Consider the following 19,776-nt stretch of genomic DNA (forward strand, 5'->3'; position numbering starts at 1 on the left):
GTGATAAATTATTCATATTTACAGGGACAAAGCAGTGTTAAAAGTTTGTATATTTTATTTATAGTTACCTCCAGTTGTCAGCCAGTTGTTTGCTGTCCTATAACAAATGGTATAGTTTTCACTCTCTTAGACAAATTAGCATTCTTAGAAATTGAGACCATGGCCTCCATTGACAGTAGCTTTGATGCTTTTTGAGAAGTCTTAAAGATGTTTATTAAAAAACAAAAAACAGGCTACTAATTTCCTGGTGATCTGCCCTGTAAATAAAAAAAAAAGAAGAAAAAGGAAAGTGCTGGATTCAGCCAGACATGATGGCATATTTGTGGTTGGTTTAATAGTTGTTGTGAAACGCCACAGACCTTTCCGTATACTTAAGAGGTATTGATGTAACGTTTGTAGTTCATTATCATTATCAGGAACATTAATTAGTAGCATTTTCGCATTTATATCACGCTATCGAAAGATGAAAATAGCGAACGTTATTTCATCGAACCTAAAATATCTAAACCACATAATATCGAGCATTCAGAATAGCGAATTTTTTCCTTGGGGAAAAAATTCGCTATTCCGAAACACATACACACAGCAAAAGCACACCTAAAAAACATCAATCCACGCACATACACTTCTAATCCTACAACTAACCCTACACTAAACTGTACATACACTATTATCTATCCACTTACCTTAACCCAAACCCTAACCTTAAGGTCCGTCACTATCGCACACTCACCTAACCCGTGCTCTAACCCTAACTCACTTAACCCACCCCTAAGCCTAATTCACCTAACCCGCGCCCTAACCCTAACACACATAACCAGCGCCCTAACCCTAACGACCACATAATCGCACACTTACCTTAAACCGACCCTTAACTTTACACCACAGTGCTGAAAATAGTGAAGCCACAGAACTGGCCAACTGAATTCTTTCCCTAGGAAAAGATTTGGTGTTCTGCAGCTTCGCTATTTTTAGCATTCGCTCAAAACGGGTCGATATTAGAACATTTGAAGTTTTAAAACTTCGATGTTCTGATATAGACCCGCATTTTCATCTTGTTGATAGAGGCAAGCACCTGTTGCTGCCTCTTGCATGTCAAGCCCATAAAATCCTCTGTACTGTGGAAAAATGTTAATTGCCATCCTTCATAAACAACTTAGACAGCTGGATGGGTGTCTTTAAATTTGCCCCGGGACATACAGGTGCTGCTGAGATTGAAAAGGTGGTAGAACCTGATGATGGTGTTGGAAAGGCATGCATGGCCTCTGGTCAGACATGCCTTGTACATCCTATGCTCTTATAAACCTAGGATATACCAGAATACAGTCATATAGAGATGTATGACTTATTCATAGTAGGTCTCAGTTCTAGTAAAATAGCAGTCAGCAAACCTTTTACCTGGGCAATTTTAATTTGCCATTTTAATTTTAGACTATAGCATTATAAGTAAACACATGAATTTTTGCTGTTTGAGAATATTGTCTGGAATATATCATGGAAAACTAATAATGATCTAATTTTTTTGAGTTTGCCTCCCTGCAGATCCCATCAGAAATGGTTCTGCCTAGAGGTTTTTGTATACCTCCTGATCTTTACTTACACACTCTTCAGAAACTAGTTTAAACCTTCTCAAGGGATGCACCATTTCTGCAGAAGGTGTCAAACTCCTTGAGACAGGAGTTTGATGAGTTTGCCTTTGATAATGAGGGCTGTACCTATTCTTTGATCTGAAACTCTTTTGCCTTATCTCAGTTTACTTCAGTTCCACATTATCTATATTGCATTAAGTAGGAATTTTGTAAAGAGTGTGTACCTAAAGACTTCTAGCGATTCCATGTAAAGTTTAATGTGAACGGAACCCACAGACAGAAAAAAACTTGTTTTGATGTTTCCTACATTTTAACACCACTTTTGGACTCTATATACTTTTTTATATTTTTAAATGTAATTCTGGAGTCTGCCCACATGGGGTCTAGCATCTTGATTTTTTAGTCTACCTTTAGGTATCCCACAATGCTGTGTTTGGCTTTAAAATATATCATAGCCCGTAAGTTCCTGTCAATGTATTAATTTTACATATTTTTTCACATATGCCCGGCTTTCTTTTAGTCAGTCAGGTTTAATTACCATTTCTTGCATTTCAATGACTACTTAAAAGACAACAGGGATAATCACACAAAACAGTATTCTTAGTGCCTGTTACTTCTTTTTATTTCTAAAGTAGCCAATTTTCATTCTTCTGTTATGCCTGAGTTGTAGGCCTTAAACTCATCTCCCTTCCCGCTAAACGCCTCCCCTTCGTATCTGTCAAAGTGGTAAAGGTAAGCAGGAAATGGTAATTAAACCTGACTAACTAAAAGAAAGCAGGGTATATGTGAAAACACATGTAAAGTCAAAGATATGACAGGAGCTTAGAGTGTATGATGTAATATTTTAAAAGCCAAACACTGCATTGTGGGATATCTAAAGGTAGACTAAAAGATCAAGATGCCAGAACCGATGTGGGCAGACTCTGGAATTACATTTAAAAATATAAAAAAAAAGTATATTGAATCCAAGAGTGATGTTAAAATGTAGGAAACATCAATACATGATGAAATAAACGTTGTTTCATTCTGTCGATGTGGTTCTCCTTTAATGCGTCTCGGGTAGAGTGCACCTAAACACTTCTAGTGATTCCATGCAAGGTAATCAGGCTCACGCAGAGAGTACCTAAGGACATCTAGTGATTCCATGTAAAGTTAATGAGTCTGATGTAGAGAGCAGCTAAAGACCTCTAGTGATTCCATGTAAAGTTAGTGAATCTCAGGTAGAGAGAACCTAAAGACTTCTAGTGATTCCATGCAAAGTTAATCCGGCTCAGGTAGAGAGTACCTAAAGACCTCTAGTGATTTCATGTAAAGTTAATGAGTCTCAGGTTGCGTACACTTGAAGACTTCTAGTGATTCCATGTAAAGTTAATGTGGTTCAGGTAAAGATCACCTAAAGATTTCTAGTGATTCCATGTAAAGTTAATGAGTCTTAGCTTGGCATTTATCTCTCTAGTAAGTCACAGGTACCTGTTACTGTGTGCTATACTTGTAGTAAGCAGGGAATGTTTTATTCCCGGTGACAAGAAATATGTCTGCTTAATGGGGTTAGTTAGGAGAACAATATGCAGCCAATCAAGAAGGCGTTAAGTCTGTAGTAATGCAAATAAATACTTGATGAAAATGAAACGGATTCAGCTGTTCTATGGAAACAGCAGAGTATAAATAGCAGTTTTAAGTAAGCTTAAATATATGCATTCTCTACAGTCAAAAGAACCATAAACCGTGACTGAAAACAGAGTATTATTAGAGAGGTGTAAGGTAGCAGTGCATTATAGTTGTTTCAGGTATTTTAGAACTACAGTAACAAAAGAACAACGAACTAGTAATGTGCCAAATAGCCAGCTCCATGCCAGAGATGAATAAATCCTTGATAGATCCCAAATGATTTGGGATCAAACAGTGATCCAGTCACTAAAGAGTTGGCAGGTGAGAGTGGGAATAAGTGTCCAACACCACCTCGTCCATTCAGGGGGGGGGGGGGGTGTCCCGACCCACTGCATTGCTGGCTGTTAGCTGAGATAGGACATCCAGCAGTAAATAGCAGTTAGGCTGAGATGTCTTCACTTACAAAGCTGTCCATAGCATAATAGCCTCATTCAATAGGCACAACGGGGCATGCAGTGACACTGTGAAAGGAGAATGTCAAGCTGTTAGTGGGAACCAGCACACAGGCATAGGGGAAAAACTAAGCTGAACGTAGTTTATTAAAAAAGGTATAAGATACATGTACAGTAAACATCATTCATTTGAAAGATCAGAACACTCTTAAGACAACAGTCTCAGACTCAGAATATTAAATTCCCCATTTTTGCACATTGTTTCACTGTTTTGATCCACGCCTACAATTTTATGCCTCCTTAAGCTTTTCACATTTGTTTTTCCTAACAGCAAACCACAGATAAAATGTGTGATACAATCATATCTGGTACACTATTGTCATGAAAAGGGATCTACTAAGGTGCGCATATGGTAGTATGTAAAACATTTGCTCGCTGTCTAAAAACGCAAGTGCCCTAACTCCCATTAACCCAGTCTCTAATAATAATTTAGCTCTGCCAACACTGACCCTATAAAACTGTATAGCTCTATCACAGCACTAACTCTAACCCTAAAATTCCCAACAAGTTCCTAAATCAATGTGCTTGCTTCTTTACCCTAAAACTCCAATCACCTCACCTAAACCTAAATTCTTTGATCACCCCCCTAAACCTAAAACTTCCTTCCCATTCCCTAACCCTAAAACTCACTTCCCTTCTGTAAGCCTAAAACTCCCATCCCCCTGCCCAACCCTAAAACTTGCTTGCATTCCCTAAACCTAAATCCCCTTCCCATTTGCTGCCCTAATCTACAGTCTCACTTCCTCCCCAGGGCTGCTGCACTTAATCTGGTTAGACTAAAATAACGTGTTCAGGTAAGGTGCCTCAGCTGTTCGCTCAAACTCGTATTCAGGTTCAATGTGAGCAGCAGCCCACGCAATATACAAGACACTCGACTCCTTGGCTTAAAGACAGTGGTCTTTGAGCACTTGGGACTCAAGAGCTTAAAGAAGAACCCATCAAAAGTTTATCTTTAATTTTGGCACGTCATTAATTGTTTATCTAGATCCTAGCTATAGCAGTAAATCTGTTAATAACACCCTAAACCTAACATATATACGTTGCTTATTAAAAAATAAATGTTCACATATGACAAATGCAAAACAGAGACATATGCAGACTGCAAAAATCTCTATTCAACCTGTAATACCTTCTGAAATCCAAGTCGGCATTTCCTTTTCTTTTTAATATAGAAAGTAACGTCACACACTGAACTTATAAAACATATGCATAGAACCCCAATAAATACAGCATTGTTTACCAAAATCTGTCTCCTAGAAGCAAAATTTATTATATTTAAAATTTAAAAAAAATTATAAAGTGAAATATAAAGGAAAACAGTGACCACAACTAGGCAACTGGAAGCCGGATGGCATTGCCAACACAATGAACACTATTTTAACTAACTAAACTAACTAAAACATAACAAAGCTTATAAAAGTAACAAATTCTAACACAACCCTCAATAAACTCCAAAAATACATGAAAACGTACTGACAGTGCAAAAAAATAAAAGTAAAACAAAAAGTAGACTGTGAAGCTTCCCAAGAGGCACAATTCATAAAAAACTAAAGCTACATTTTGGAGAAATTCATAATTAACTTTGTCCATCGATGTTAATGTGAGCACAACTTCTCCAGCATTAAAAGCATACAGAAATTACAGGTGAAGCAAATACTCAAGAGGTGGTGTGTGTGTGTGTGTGTGTGTGTGTGTGTGTGTGTGTGTGTGTGTGTGTGTGTGTGTGTGTGTGTGTGTGTGTGTGTGTGTCAGAGACTGATATAAGAAATATGTTGTACTACTTAATTAAGGAACTTGGTTTGTACCTCATGGCTTCTTTGCCAATCATATCTATTTATCTGTCTGTCTGTCTGGATGCGCAGACACAGGCACACACACACACACACACACATCAACATGTTGCTATCTGTGTATAAGTAGATGGTATTACAGTCTTGTGGACTCCTGTACAGACAAACTTGGCTCATTTAAAGTTACCTAACTTGCTTGGACATTACTTCAGCTATTCCTTTTACCTCTTAGTGATGAGACAACAAGGGAGTCCAGATGACTGTCATGCTCTACCTGCTCTCTGCAACTCTGGGTTATAAGGTCAGCTGGCAGTGTTCCTCAAGGTTCAGTGGTATGATTTTCCAGCTTTTAGACAGCTGTCTGTGCTCTAATGGATTTTATAGCAGATCCCCTAATCTTTCAGTTGGTGCTCTTTATTTGAAAGGAAGTAAATGTAGTTTGTATTTTCAAATGCAAGTTTAGAAAATAATTTTGGTGGGAGATGGGCATTTTGCAGTTCATTTATACCTGCATGTAGGCCTGCAGAATATTGTACTGGGGTCTGAGACATAGCCTGTCTGAGAACTTTATGGAATTATGACAAAAAAAGGACTTGAGTGCTTAGATAGTGTTCTGGAGGCCAGGAGATACTTCACAGGTCACCCAGTTTCTTTCTCTTACTGAGATTGTGTCCCAAACTTACTGTCTTCATTATTTTAAGATAAATACATGCACAGCACTGGAGCATGTCAGGTTGATGAAGGTAGTTTTTGCGAATGCAAAAAAAACAGAATGCAGTTAGTCAAAACTACTTTCACTGATGGTGCAGTTGGCCTTTTTCTCCACTATTATGTGACCTGAGTTGGTATATGTAAGTCTGTAGTGGTGTTAAGGTATCCTTCATGTGAGGTATGCAGTGGTACTTACCCCTTTGCAAAAAAAATGTTTTCCTTTGTTCACTGAAGGTCATTTTGGCAAATGGTTTTCGATCTGTTTTCATTTGCTGAAACGACCTTCAGTAAGTCTACATGAGTCCCACAGTACCTGATATATGAGAAAGAAAGATTCAGCTTAAACACACGAACTCAAAGAAAGAAAAAGTTTATAATGTTTGGAGCTCATTTCTGAGATCAACATGAGCATTTAGATGTACTTTGGAAGCCTGGAATTAGTTGTTGTGATGTACAATGTCTCTGTCAGCACAAACCTGCTAACATTATAGTGTAAAGAGTTCAACCAGTTGAAAACAGAGAAGATGAAAGACTGGGAAAACCTGACAAAATAGAAGCACAGTGGTAATACAGATAATTATCGTAATACAGATAATTATCTATGAACTGCTTGCTGGGCTTTTCAGAACATAGGTGATTTTTAGTCAAGATTTTTTCAGGTGCTGAATGATGTATTCAGACACAGAAACTAGAAACAAAAAAGTGATTTTTGTTTTTCGCACACCCTGTGTGTATCATGCCTTCTAATATTTACCTACAGCTAAGTACCACCAGTTAAAAGATACTTCAGTAATGAATTTGAATTATTTTATAGCAATATGGATGCTTAATAAGTATGGCTTATATTGCAGTTTGCAGTGAGGATCTCCACACATAGGAGCACATAACAAGCTATAGCTTAACGGCTTGCCTTCAGGTAGGTGTATTAAAATGGAACCTGGCTGAAGGAGAAGGTAGGTGTAATAAAATGGAACCTGGCTGAAGGAGAAGGTCAAGTGCTTAGGGAGAAGTTCACACACAAGCTGTAAAAAGAATAGCTAGTTTGAGATGGTCTTCATTGTCTGCCACTGTTTTCAAGGACTCTGCCTTGGGCTCCAGCCTCAGACAAAACTGTTGTTTTGTGCTATAACAATTGCAATCTGGGGGGGCTTGCTAAGGCACAGGAACTTTGTCAGGCTTATTTACATCTGTAACTTGGGAAGTTTCCAGTAAAACTTGAGGTATTGGTAGCTTTCTGTAGCAGATTATAAAATTAAATACTTTAGAAAGCACATTTAATGTATGTTTCTGCCATCCAAACATAGTTTAATACAGCTTATTTATTTTTCAGGAAATCAGTTTTTCATTTAAAGCAACACTTTTTTTATAGTCTTCTGTCTGCATTCTTTATGCATGTATGCTTCGATGGATATATTCACGAAAAAGTGTTATGACAGTTGCATAACTGGTTCTGGTCATTATTCAGTATTTTAAAAAATAAACATCTGAATTCTTTCTTACTTATCTCGCTAATTGGTCATTTCAGACATTTTGTGTAAACCTTTCTTGGCCTTTCCTATTTTATTTTGTAACAGTGTTCCTGATGATGCTTCTGTTTCTGAGGATCGCAGTTTCCCTCCATCCCCAGATGACAGAGACTCTGGGCTTTTCCTGTTGAAGAAGGACAGCGAACGTCGAGCCATTCTCTACAGAATTCTTAATGAAGACCAAGACAAAGTCCTTTTAAATTTACAAGATTGTTTAACACAGGTTCGAACTCTTTGTATATTTCTGCTAATGTTCTTTTACATAAAAAGAACAAAAAAAAAGAGAGGCAGGCAGTGGTAATTTTTACTTTTTATGTATAAATAAGTGCTTTCGTCAAGTAACATGCACTCTACTTCATCAGATAAATATTAAAAAATATAAACCATTTTATATTAAAATCATATCACATGTTCAATCCCCTCCCTTCTCCACGTATCATCTAATTGTAATTAGGTGATACGTGGAGAAGGGAGGGGATTGAACATGTGATATGATTTTAATATAAAATGGTTTGCATTGTTTTAATATTTATCTGATGAAGTTGAGTGCATGTTACTTGATGAAAGCGCTTATTTATACATAAAAAGTTAAAATTACCACTGCCTGCCTCTCTTTTTTGTTCTTTTTGAGTAGTTTGTGTTCTTTTACATACAATATACATTACAAATTATGTTACATAATGTTATGTTATACTCATGGCTCTGTACTATGATTCAAGGTATCATTGATACACAAGTAATTCCCTCTGTTCTCCTCCTTTGCTGTTCTGTATTTATTTTATGGAGCAGTTTATGTTTCATTTTAATATGGGATGCAGTTTGTTTTCTGTTTGGCTTAGTTTCAGAATTTTGGTGTGTGTGTGTCTGTGTGTGTGTGTGTGTGTGTGTGCACGTGTGTGTGTGTGTGTGTGTGTGTGTGTGTGTGTGTGTGTGTGTGTGTGTGTGTGTGTGTTTATTTTAACAGTGAATTCCAGGTAAGGGATGTTATAAAATCATATACCTGGTGCATTATGTAGATAAAGTATTATGTATCTACACTCTTAGTGTCTCATCAGCATTTGCCTATACCCCTGGCATGTCATCTAATATATCTACACCATTGGTGCATCAACAGAGCTACAACAAATACCAGACATTTTCATACTATGCTGTTGTCTAAAATGCAATGTAAAATGTACCTACTGCATAAGCACAGAAAACAGAAACGTTATATTCCCTAAAATAGTTCATGTAGAGCACCTCATTAACCCCAAATCTGTCTTTGATTTTATTTGAAATTGCTAAGTAAAATAAAAAAACACTGAAATGCGGACTTTAATTTCCCAGTCATTACAGTGTTAAAATGGAATATGTGGGGATTCTTAAAAGAATGATGGTGACTACTATGAATGTGACATTTTTCAGCATAAAATTGTCAATGATATGACTGGTGTTTAATTTTTAAACGTCTAGTCACTGCTTTGTATATGATCAAATGTCATCAATTTTTCCCACTTTTTAAACAGATTCTGAATAACTTTAAAATAAAAGCATTTAACAATGTGTTATAATTGCATAGTGTATTCAGCATATAGCAGCCTGCAGAATTTTAGATTGTGTTGTATTAGCAAAGAAATCAATAAAGCCACATGCCTGGCTCTGGCTTTGAACCCAGTGTTTTTGTACTTCCATCTAGAAAATTACTGTATAATAGATTCAGCAAGGGTCAGCTGTATTTGGGATGGAACAGCAGTGGAGACTAGGCATCTGTAATTTGTGGCTTTACCCTGATAAGCAAAGGTTACTCCGGAAAGGGACTATATTATATTTGCATTCATAATAGAAACTGTTACATCTGAATTGTAATTCATGATGTACCTGACAGTATAGCATAACAGTAAAACTTTGTCTACAAAGTGATTCCATGCTTGCCATATTTTGAGTCTTTTAATGTTCTACTACCAACATAACTCCATGTCCACAAAATGATTCCTTCCTTGCACAGTTTAGATCTTTTTATTTCTAAACATATAGTTTTATTTATGTGGCATAGTGGTGTAGTAGTTAGTGTTGTCGCCTCACAGCAAAAGGTTCTTCGCTTCAATTCTCAGCTGGGGTGCCTTCTATGCAGAGTCTGCATGTCCTCCCTGCTTTTGCGTGGCTTTCCTCTGGGTGATCCGTTTTCCTCCCACATTCCAAAAACATGCAGTAGGTGGATTGGACACAGTAAATTGGGCCTAGGTGGGAGTGTGTGTGGTGCACCCTCAGAGGAGAGAGCTTGGCCTTGGTCTAGCACCCTGAGCCTGTAAAACCCATAACTGCTACAGAAACAACAAACACTGAAAGGTGCTCTTTGTCTGATGTACCATGTGGTGTGTAAATGGGAAAAAGAGAGAGTTTTATTTAAACTTTGAGACAATGTAATGAAATCACAAAGCATTCTGATGGGGAAGTCTACACATCCCCCAAAACTGCTTTTAAAATTGACATCGAATAGTTGGTAAAACTTTTAATGAAAAACACTAGACTTGAGGCATTATTGCTTTCACTCTTATTAAGCATTTCAGTAAAACTTTGGCCTTTGTAGTTCTGTTAACAATGAAAAAAACAAAGTGAGGTGGTTCCTACTGAAGGATCTGCATATGAAACACGCAGTAAGATGCAAGTACCATGTAGACCTTGTTTTAAGTGACTTGTTTGTGTTGGTTTGCAGTTCATATTGACTGTTAAAATTATGTAATTTAGAAGCTGTATCCACATCTTTTTTTAAGCTTGCTAACACCAAGGTATAGTTAGAAACCTAGTGACGATAAATGCATGCTTGAGAGTGTTTCTTATCACTTATTGGATCTAACTATGTAAATAGCAAGAATAACATCAGTCCAGGATCCTTGACAATTTACTTATGTACCTCAGCAAATTTTATCTTTTCTATTCTTTTTTAGGGTTCTGAAGAATTGAAGCTTTCAGTAGATAATATCAAAGAAATAATTTGCAACTTGAGAGACTTCATTCACTCACCTGATCGTAAGATTATGGCATCGGCTATTTCCAAACTGAAATTGGATTTAGACTTTGACAGCACATCTATTCATCAGATTCAGCTGGTGCTGTTTGGATTTCAAGATGCAGTAAGTGCGGTTTCAAAACAGCATAAGATAAATGGACTTACAGAATTTTTAATAAAATACTCATTTGGATGTAACATAAGCAAAACAGACAGGGTAGAATTTTGAGGGAAAAACATTAGACTTAGGGCAGCATTTTATTCACTTATAATTTTCATCATGCTATCAGAATTTGTTCACTATTGTATTAATTTAATTTTTGGAATAATTTCCACCTGAAATGATACGAGAATGGGATAATCACTTCAATTGTGTGATTTTCAGCCTAATGTGTTTATTATGTTTTAGGACACATATCCCCAGTAAGTAATGACAAAATGTTTTTTCTCTTAATTCTCTTTATAAAAGGGGGCTTGTATCCCCCATCAACCCTCCACTTTAGAATTAACTGGGGGATGTGCCAACTCCAGTTTACAAATGTAATTTACTGAAAATACTTCTAGCCAGTATGGATGCTGTGACATGTAACATGAACTTAAGTTGGGCTGTCTGTTTTGGGGAAGGTACATTTAGTAAAATAACACAGTTCATTTTGTTTTATAATAATAATAATTTAAAATAACAATGAAATACCATGTTATTCATAATTCTGTTGAGTTAGGTGTACCTAATCTGATCCAATTGTTAACATGATCCATGAAATTAAGTTATGAAGATTGTTCTTGGGTAGCTTTATTAAACTTTGTCATCTTTATAAAAAGGTCAGCTTTATCATCTTACAGGAATCAAGTATTAATATCTCTGCTTTCAGGTTAAATAAATGTTTTCTTTTTTATATATATATTTTTAGTAATCACCTAATTAACGTCCTGTTTTCAGTATTAAGGAGCATCCTTCTGCTTGCAGCTGCTGATGTTCTTCGTGTTTCACTTCTGCAGTCATTACATTTGGGTTATCTGCTTGCAGGTAGGCCTCAGTCGGCCTGATTAACAAAGTCTTGGGTCCTGCGTCGGTTGCTGTCCCTTCTTCCATGACATGAGGTTGTCAGGGGTATAAAATATGCAGCCGACACCATTACATCACTCTTTCTTGCTGTGCAGTGCCCGAAGCAGACTCCTGAAATTTTCGTTTTCAAGTTTCAGAACCAAAGTCTTCAACTAAAGCTAAGTACCCCGTTGGGGAAACTTTTTCTTGCTCTTTACTGATGTCAGTAAAAGTTAATAATTGCATTACTTGTGGAAAGCAAATACCTCATAAAGATTTTCATTCGTACTGTATTCCTTGCCTAGGCCCTGACCACAACATACCTTGCTGTCGGTTTTGTGCTTTATTTAATCAGTTTTCACTATCCGTCGTCGGTATATTTTCACCTCTAAATATTTCAGTTCTCTGTTTATTTATCCAGAAATGTCGTCAGTTAGCCATCCAACTACTGGGATTCTGAAAAAATGCAAACATAAAGACAGAGACAGGCCTCCGAGGTCCAAAACTGCCGATGACTCTTCTCCTAAGACAGTCGCCAGTTCGCTGGTACTCAGTGAGGCGCTTTCGCAGCCCCTGATACCGGCTACTTCTGATTCGCAGGCCTCTACTGAGACCCATTCGGAGTCTGGTATTCCGCGAAATGCTTCAACTATGGAACCCGCGGATGTCTCTACCTTGGATGGGTCCAGAGCCACTGTGCAGGCACCAGCTTCTGAGGGTGTATTCAGGCCTGTGGACTTGCATATTAAACCGATGCTTCCTTCTTTACTTAGGCCTAAATCTAGATCTATGCCTAAAAAAACGATGCCCAGGCCACATGCTCAGGCCTCTATGCCTAAAAAACAAATGATAAGAATGGCTGAAGATCTAATAACTCTAATCAGGGGTAACCAACCCCCCCCCCCCCTTTCTAAGAGGCCTAGGACTGAAGTTTATTATGAATCTTCTGATCCGGATTTTATTGTTTCTGATTCTTTTGATGATCTGGATTTGCCCTTATCTACTTATGAAGATTCTGATGCAGAGGACTCCATTCCCACTGCTTCCCTTCCTGAGGATTTTTCTTTTGGGGAAACCTTACATACTCTAAGGGAGCATTTCAACTGGGAAAGCCAGGATTTTTCTGATTCAAAAAAGAGGCTTAGGGATTTCCTTCTCCTACCTCAGCATATGCCTTTAGCTATTCCTCCTGTACTAAACATTGTTGATGATGCTTTTTCAGAATCTAGTTTGGCCCCCAATTCCCTTCCTCCTGCTCCTAGAAAACCTGACAGATACTACAGGGTCCCTGAGTCCCACAAGTTCCTTTCTAAAAATCCTATTGCAGATCCAGAGACGATTTCACAGGGGCCCAAGGGCATTAAGACTTCTACTGCTAAAAATCCTACCCCTTCTGATAGAGACTCCAGGGTACTGGATAGATGGGGTAAGAAGGTTTACACTTCTGCAACCTTGGCCATTAGGGCTTCAAACTGCCATTTTCATGTGTTAAAGTATCAGCAAGATGTTATTGGACTGCTTAAACAGAAAATTATGTTGATTCCTAACTGTGTAGAAAATAAAGAATTACAGGATTTAATGCATCCTGCTGAACAAGTTGGAAAACATACTTTGCAATGTGGTTTTGATTCATTAGAGGCCTCTTACAGGGTTGCTGTTACTGGGTGTGTGCTCAGAAGGCATGCTTGGCTTAAGGAGCAATCTTTGCCTGATCATGTTAAAGCTAAATTGTTGGAGCTCCTTTAAATCAGGACCACCTATTTGGCAACAAGGCTGAGGAAGTTCTTAAAAAGATGGAAGATAAAGCTAAATCTATGCAAACTGTTAAAGACTTTTTACAAGTTCAGCCTCCTAGATTTAGTAGGCACTGGCCCTCTAAGAATTGGTCCTTTCCAGCCCCTTCCAGGTCTTTTCAAGCCAAACCCAGACACAGCAAAAAACCCAGGTTTCAGTCCCAGGGGACACACAGAACTAAGCAGTGGGGGGCCTCCTCTCCCAAATCTGGGAATAATAAGACTCCCCCTTATGGTAAACTATCTCAATGACTTCCTTTTAAAATTTCCAAGCACTTATCAACTGACTGCCCCTTTAGTGGGAAAAATTGCTCTTCATGCAAAGAATTGGGAACTCATTACCCAGGACAAATGGGTTTTAAATATAATGTCCCAGTGATACAGATTTCACTTCCACATGTTGCCAACACCAAGCGGGTGGTCGGACCTACCCCCAAATCAGTGGACAGAGGCCCAAAAACAAGTACTTTCTCTCTTAAGCATGGGGGCTATTCAACTGGTACCAGAAGAGGAAAAGGGACAAGGTTTCTACTCAAGACTTTTCCTGGTACCTAGAAAAAAACAATTCATGACGTCCTATCCTGGACCTGTCTACTCTAAACACCTTTTTGGAGATTCCAAAATTCAAGATGCTGACTCTTCACCAATTACTTCTTATGCTAGGCAAAGATGCCTGCTTGGCAACAATAGATTTAAAAGAAGCATACCTGCACATCCCAATCAGGGAATCTTCAGAAGATACCTACACTTCAAAGCAGGCTACACGCACTATCAGTTCTCTACGCTGCCCTTTGGCTTATCTACTGCACCCAGGGTATTCACAAAGTGCCTAGCTCCAGTTATTGCATTTTGCAGGCAAAGAAATATTCAAATATACCCATACCTGGATGATTGTCTAATTCAGGCAGAAAGCCAGGACATACTTTTGAATCATCTGGCCTTTGTACAAAGGGTTCTAACTTATCTGGGGTGTACCATAAATGAAAAGAAATCACACCTGGTACCCTGTCAACAAATTATATTCCTGGGAGCAAACTTGAATACAACTTCCCAGATGGCTTACCTCATGCCAGAGAAACAAATTCATTTGACAACCTACTTCAAACAAGTGGCCACAAAAACCTTGCTATCTGCAAGGCAAATACTGCAAGCCTTGTGGTTCATGGCCTCCTGCATTCGTTTAATTCCATATGCAAGACTGCATATGAGACAACTATAGTGGTATCTAAAAAGCCTATGGTGTCAACATTCTCAGGACCTAGAAACAATGATTCCTATCATACTTTGCCTACACCTAGAGTTCCTTTGGTGGGCAGAGGCCTGCCACCAAAACAAGGGACTAACTTTCACACCACCCCCTGTCGCCCAAACCCTAACAACAGATGCATCAGACTATGCATGGGGGCTCACCTGGCAGGGAAGTACATTCAGGGAAATGGAACCCAAGACCAAATGTACCTGCATATCAATCAAAAAGAAATGTTAGCTGTACAGAATGCTCTGACAGCCGTCAAGGACCACATTCTTCCAGGACAACTAATGGTAAAGACGGACAACACCACTGTTATGTGGTACATAAACAAGCAGAGGGGTGCACATTCTTACCCACTCTGCAGACTAGCCATGGCATTGTGGAACACAACCTTCAGCTACCAAGTGCACCTACAAGCTCAATCCCTGCCAGGAAAATTAAATACACTGGCAGCCAAACTAAGCAGAAAACTCAAGGACCCCACATGAGTGGAAAATGGAACCAAGGATTTTCAACATGTTGACAAGCAAATGGGGGAGCCCAGATATAGACCTGTTTGCCTCTCCCCAGAACTACCAATTGGACAAATATTGCACAAGGACTCCCCACAAACAAGCCTGGAAAGTGGATGCTCTGTCCTTTAGCTGGAAAAACCTATCAGTCTATGCCTTCCCCCCTCTGCCTCTGCCCTCCAAAGTACTACTAAAAATCAAACAGGACAAACCAAGGATGATTTTGATTGCTCTAGATTGGCCGTGCCAACACTGGTACCCCCTCCTGCGCAGTGTGATACAGTTATCTCCATGGCACCTGCCTCAGACTCCTTCCCTGCTGTCTCAGCAGGAGAACCAGATTCTGCACCCTCAGCTTCTTAACACTGAACCTTGCAGCCTGGCTAATTACTTAATCTCTCCTTTACCATCTCTCAGCAAACCTGTGATTTATTTATTTTATTTATTTATTTGCAGTTGTTTAACCAGGATAGTCCATTGGGCCTGAAGAACCCATTTTCAATGGAGTCCTGGGGAGAAAAGCTCCTCATACAGATTACACAAAGGTTAATATACAAACATAGATTACATGATTACAGAAGTAAACAAACTAAGATTAATATACACACATAGAATGCATGAAGACTACAGAGGTAAAACAGACTGATCAAAAGTATTTCAATCAAAGTTAATAATAATATATATATTTTTTTTTTTTTTTTTTTTGGACAGGTAGTTGGATTCAGTAAGGAAAGGAATTGCTGGATACTGGTAAGGAGTTGTATAATAGAAGTAAGCAAGAATTTGTTACCTGGGATTTGAGAGAAGGAAGGGAAAGAGTGTTGAAGTAAAGTGTAAGTTATGAGGGATGGGAGCAGGAGCATTCCCATGTGGAGGTTAGATGAGAGTGGAGTGATTTTTTGAAGGATGGGAGGCTAGTAGTGGTACGAATGGAGGGGGGAAGGGAGTTCCATAGGCATGCTAGAGAGTGTGAGAGGAGGTATTGTCCTGGGGGGTGGAGGGGTCTGTAAACTTCTATAAGGTGTTGATTGTTAGATCTGAGAAGCCTTTGTGTGTGGTGCATTTTAAAGGTAGTGGAGAGGGAGGGACAGAGGGATGGCTGGAAAATGAGTTTATGAGCATAGGTGAGCTGAGTGTAGGAGAGGTAGTTGGGAAGCTCAAGCCAGTATAGTTTGTGAAGAGATTCACAGTGATGGGTTGATGATTTGTTGCTAGTGGCGAATCTGGCTATTTTATTGTAACAAGAGGACAGTTTGGTTTTGAGAGATAACTGTAGGTTTGTTAGAAGAGGGGCTCCATAGAGAAGGGAGGGTAAGAGAAAAGAAGTAGAGAGAGTAAGTTTAGTAGTTGAGGTGAGGAACCGATTGTGTCGGTAGAGCATGCCAAGTTTTGGTGGGGTTTTTTATGTTTAATAGTAGATGGGAGTTAAATTTGAGTCTGTCATCTATTTGAACTCCTAGTAGTTTGGTTTCAGTTACCAGCTCAAGAGGTGTTGTATTTTGGCTGGTAATGGAGAATAAATTTCGATCGAAATTCTTAGTTTTAGAGGAGGTAAAAATCATAAGTTTAGTTTTAGCAGCATTGAGTGCTAGATGGTTGTCTTTCATCCATTGTTCTGTGGTAGAGAAAGCATCTTGAGTTAGTTTTAAGAGAGTTGATATGGATGGGGCAGCACAGATGATTGTGGAATCATCTGCATATTGGATAACGTTAGCAAGAGGGATAGAGCAGTAAAAGTCATTAATGAAAATGTTGAAGAGGAGGGGGCCCAGTATGAAATCTTGTGGGACACCTGTGGGGGTGATGAGGAAAGAGGAGGTGGCCTTTTTCCATTTGACAGCTTGTTGCCTATTAGAGAGATAGCTGGTAAACCATTTGAGGGAAGAGGGTGAGAGGTTTAGGTTAGCTAGTTTAGTAAGAAGTAGGTTATGAGAGATAGTGTCGAAGGCCTTAGAGAGATCGAGAAGGATGGTAGATACAGTGAAGCCAGAATCTCTAGCTTTATTCACAGTTTCAAGGAAGGAAAGGAGGGCAGTCATAGTGCTATGATGGGGTCTGAATCCATGTTGGGTAGGGGTTAATAGGTTGTTGTCCAAGAGATGGGGGAGGAGTTGAAGGTGGATACATTTCTCTAGGATTTTAGAAATGGGAGAGAGGATGGCGATGGGACGGAAATTGGAAATATTAGTATTATTTCCTCCTTTGTGCAGGGGAATGATGTAAGCTTTTTTCCAGATTTCAGGAACAAGACCTTCTTGAGTAGAGCGGTTGATTAGGATGCTGATAGGGAGGGCAATGGCTTCAGCAGCTATGCTGAGGAAGTATGAGGGAATGTTATCGGGGGCATTGGTGCATGGTTTTAGTTTCTGCAGGAGTTTTCTTATAGTAGAAGTAGAAATAGGTTTAATGAAAAATGGTGGGGGTTGAGAGTGTGAGGAATGAGAGAAAGAAGTTGGAAGGGGAGATGGGTGAGGAGAAGTGGAGGTAGGAGGCAGATTGTTATTTGAAAAAGAAGAGGTAAGTTTGGAAATAGAGTCAATGAAGAAAGAATTGAATTGGGTAGCAAGATCAGAGTCTTGTACATTTGGGGAGGGGTTAGGGTTTTCTCTAGTACCATGTTTTAAGAGGGTAGTTATACCTCTCCAGAACATTTGTGGGTTGGTTTTATGGTTGCTTTGAAGTTGGACAAAGTAGTTTTGACGGTCTGCTGAGATAAGCTTTTTAACTGAGTTACGAAGAGTTTTGTATTTATTAAGGTGAGATGTAGATTTGTTCCTCTGGTATTGTGTCCAGGCTTTATCTCTAGGTTGCATGGTGGCTAGTGTACTTTTAGTAATCCAGGGGGTGGCTTTCCTTTTTATTCTTTTGGTTATTAAGGGAGCATGAATATTTAGGAGATGTAGGAAGGTTGTATTAAAGTGAGTTATTGCATTTGCAAGTGGTAGAGTTTTTAGAGGGTACCAGTTAAGTGATTTAAGGGTGTCAGAGAAAGCTTCTGGGTTAAAGTTTCTATGACATCGGTTAGTTAAGTAAGTATGAGTAGCTAGTAAGGGAGATGGAAAACGTCTAGTGAAGATGGGAAGGTGGTCACTGAGGGAGTCAGGGAGGGTTCCACTGTCAGGATAGTTGTGGGGGTGGGAGACTAGAATCCAGTCTAAAATGCTGCCACTAGTGAAGTCTTTGGATGGCCTAGTTATGGAGTTGATGAGTTGAGAGTAGTTGTATAGGTTGATGTTGAGGGGGTGAGTAGGGGACTGAATGGAAGACCAATTAATATTGGTGTCTCCCATGATTATAGTTTCATTACAGATATTAGTTGATAGCCAGGAGAGGATTTCTTCGAGTATTGGGACATTGTCTCCGGGGGGAATGTAAAGAGAGGCAATATATATAAATTTATGTTTGTTTAGCTGAAGATGAGCTAGTATTAATTCTGCATTAGTGAACCTTGGAATGGCTTTATTGTAGGGTGTTATAGATAGGGAGGAAGAGTAGATTAGAGCCACTCCACCACCTTTTTTATGGGTTCTGTCTGTTCTGATGATAGAGTAATTGGGTGGTAATATCTCTTCATTTTTTACATGTGGTTTTAGCCAGGTTTCAGATATAGCTAGGATGTCTGGTTTGTTATGGAGTAGCCAGGCATGGAGATTTGGAATTTTGTTAGCTAAACTTTGTGCATTAAGAGATGCAAATAGGATGGATTTATTTATTGAGGAGGAGGGGGTTGGGCCTGGGTTAGGGTGTATATCACCAGATAAAAGTATGGAAGTTAGAAGTTGAGTTAAGTAGTGGAGGTATTTGGATTGTTTTGATTGAGAGGTATAAGTTGATAGAGTAGTGAGAGGTATGGAGGGTAGAGTAGTTGATGAGGTTTTGAGAGGGGGGGATAGTTTGAAATGAAAACATAGTTTGTTGCTGAAGGGATATAGCTCAGGGGAGATTGAGTTGAAGAAGTTGGATTGTGAAGTATGGAGAGGGCAGGTTGTTTGTGAGAGTGGTGAGTGGGTGATGGGATAAGGTTGGGTAAGACAGTAGATGTAGGTAAGGTTCAGGAGGAGTAGTAGTTGAATTGGGAAGGATGAGTATTTTTTAAGCATGTTAGGATATTGATAAGCAATGTAGTGGTATAGAGTAAGGAGGAGGGAGGGATGTGAAGTAAGGGTTGTATGAAAGTGGGAGGAGATAGGAAGAGGAAGGGGTGGAGTTTCAAGGTTGTATGAAAGTGGGGGGAGTTGGGCAGAGGAAGGGGTGGAGTTTCGAGGTTGGAGAGGAAGTAAGAGTGGTTAGATGGTATAAATGTAGATGCACTGGGGGTGGGTGGGAATTGGGGGTGGGGGAGGGGAGCGGAGTGAGCCCGCAGGGTGAACGGAGCGGGTAGAGACAAGGAATAGAAGTTAGAAAGGAAAACTATCAGCAATGCAGTTAGCTACAGGTTAGAAAGGTAGGATC

At 39.1% G+C, this 19,776-nt stretch overlaps 1 protein-coding gene across 1 annotated transcript in view; it reads left to right on the plus strand.

The window, feature by feature from the left end:
- Positions 1 to 19,776, plus strand: part of MAP3K15 (mitogen-activated protein kinase kinase kinase 15) — a 1,833,462-nt gene that overhangs the window by 1,627,629 nt on the left and 186,057 nt on the right. The window contains exons 22-23 of the mRNA XM_044072272.1: positions 7,785 to 7,959; positions 10,661 to 10,846. Coding sequence (XP_043928207.1) covers positions 7,785 to 7,959; positions 10,661 to 10,846 — 361 coding nt within the window. The remainder of the gene's footprint in view (positions 1 to 7,784; positions 7,960 to 10,660; positions 10,847 to 19,776) is intronic.

This window comes from Protopterus annectens, chromosome 5.part0, assembly GCF_019279795.1.
Source record: "Protopterus annectens isolate FY-2018-M chromosome 5.part0, PAN1.0, whole genome shotgun sequence".
Classification (NCBI taxonomy): Eukaryota; Metazoa; Chordata; order Ceratodontiformes; family Protopteridae; genus Protopterus; species Protopterus annectens.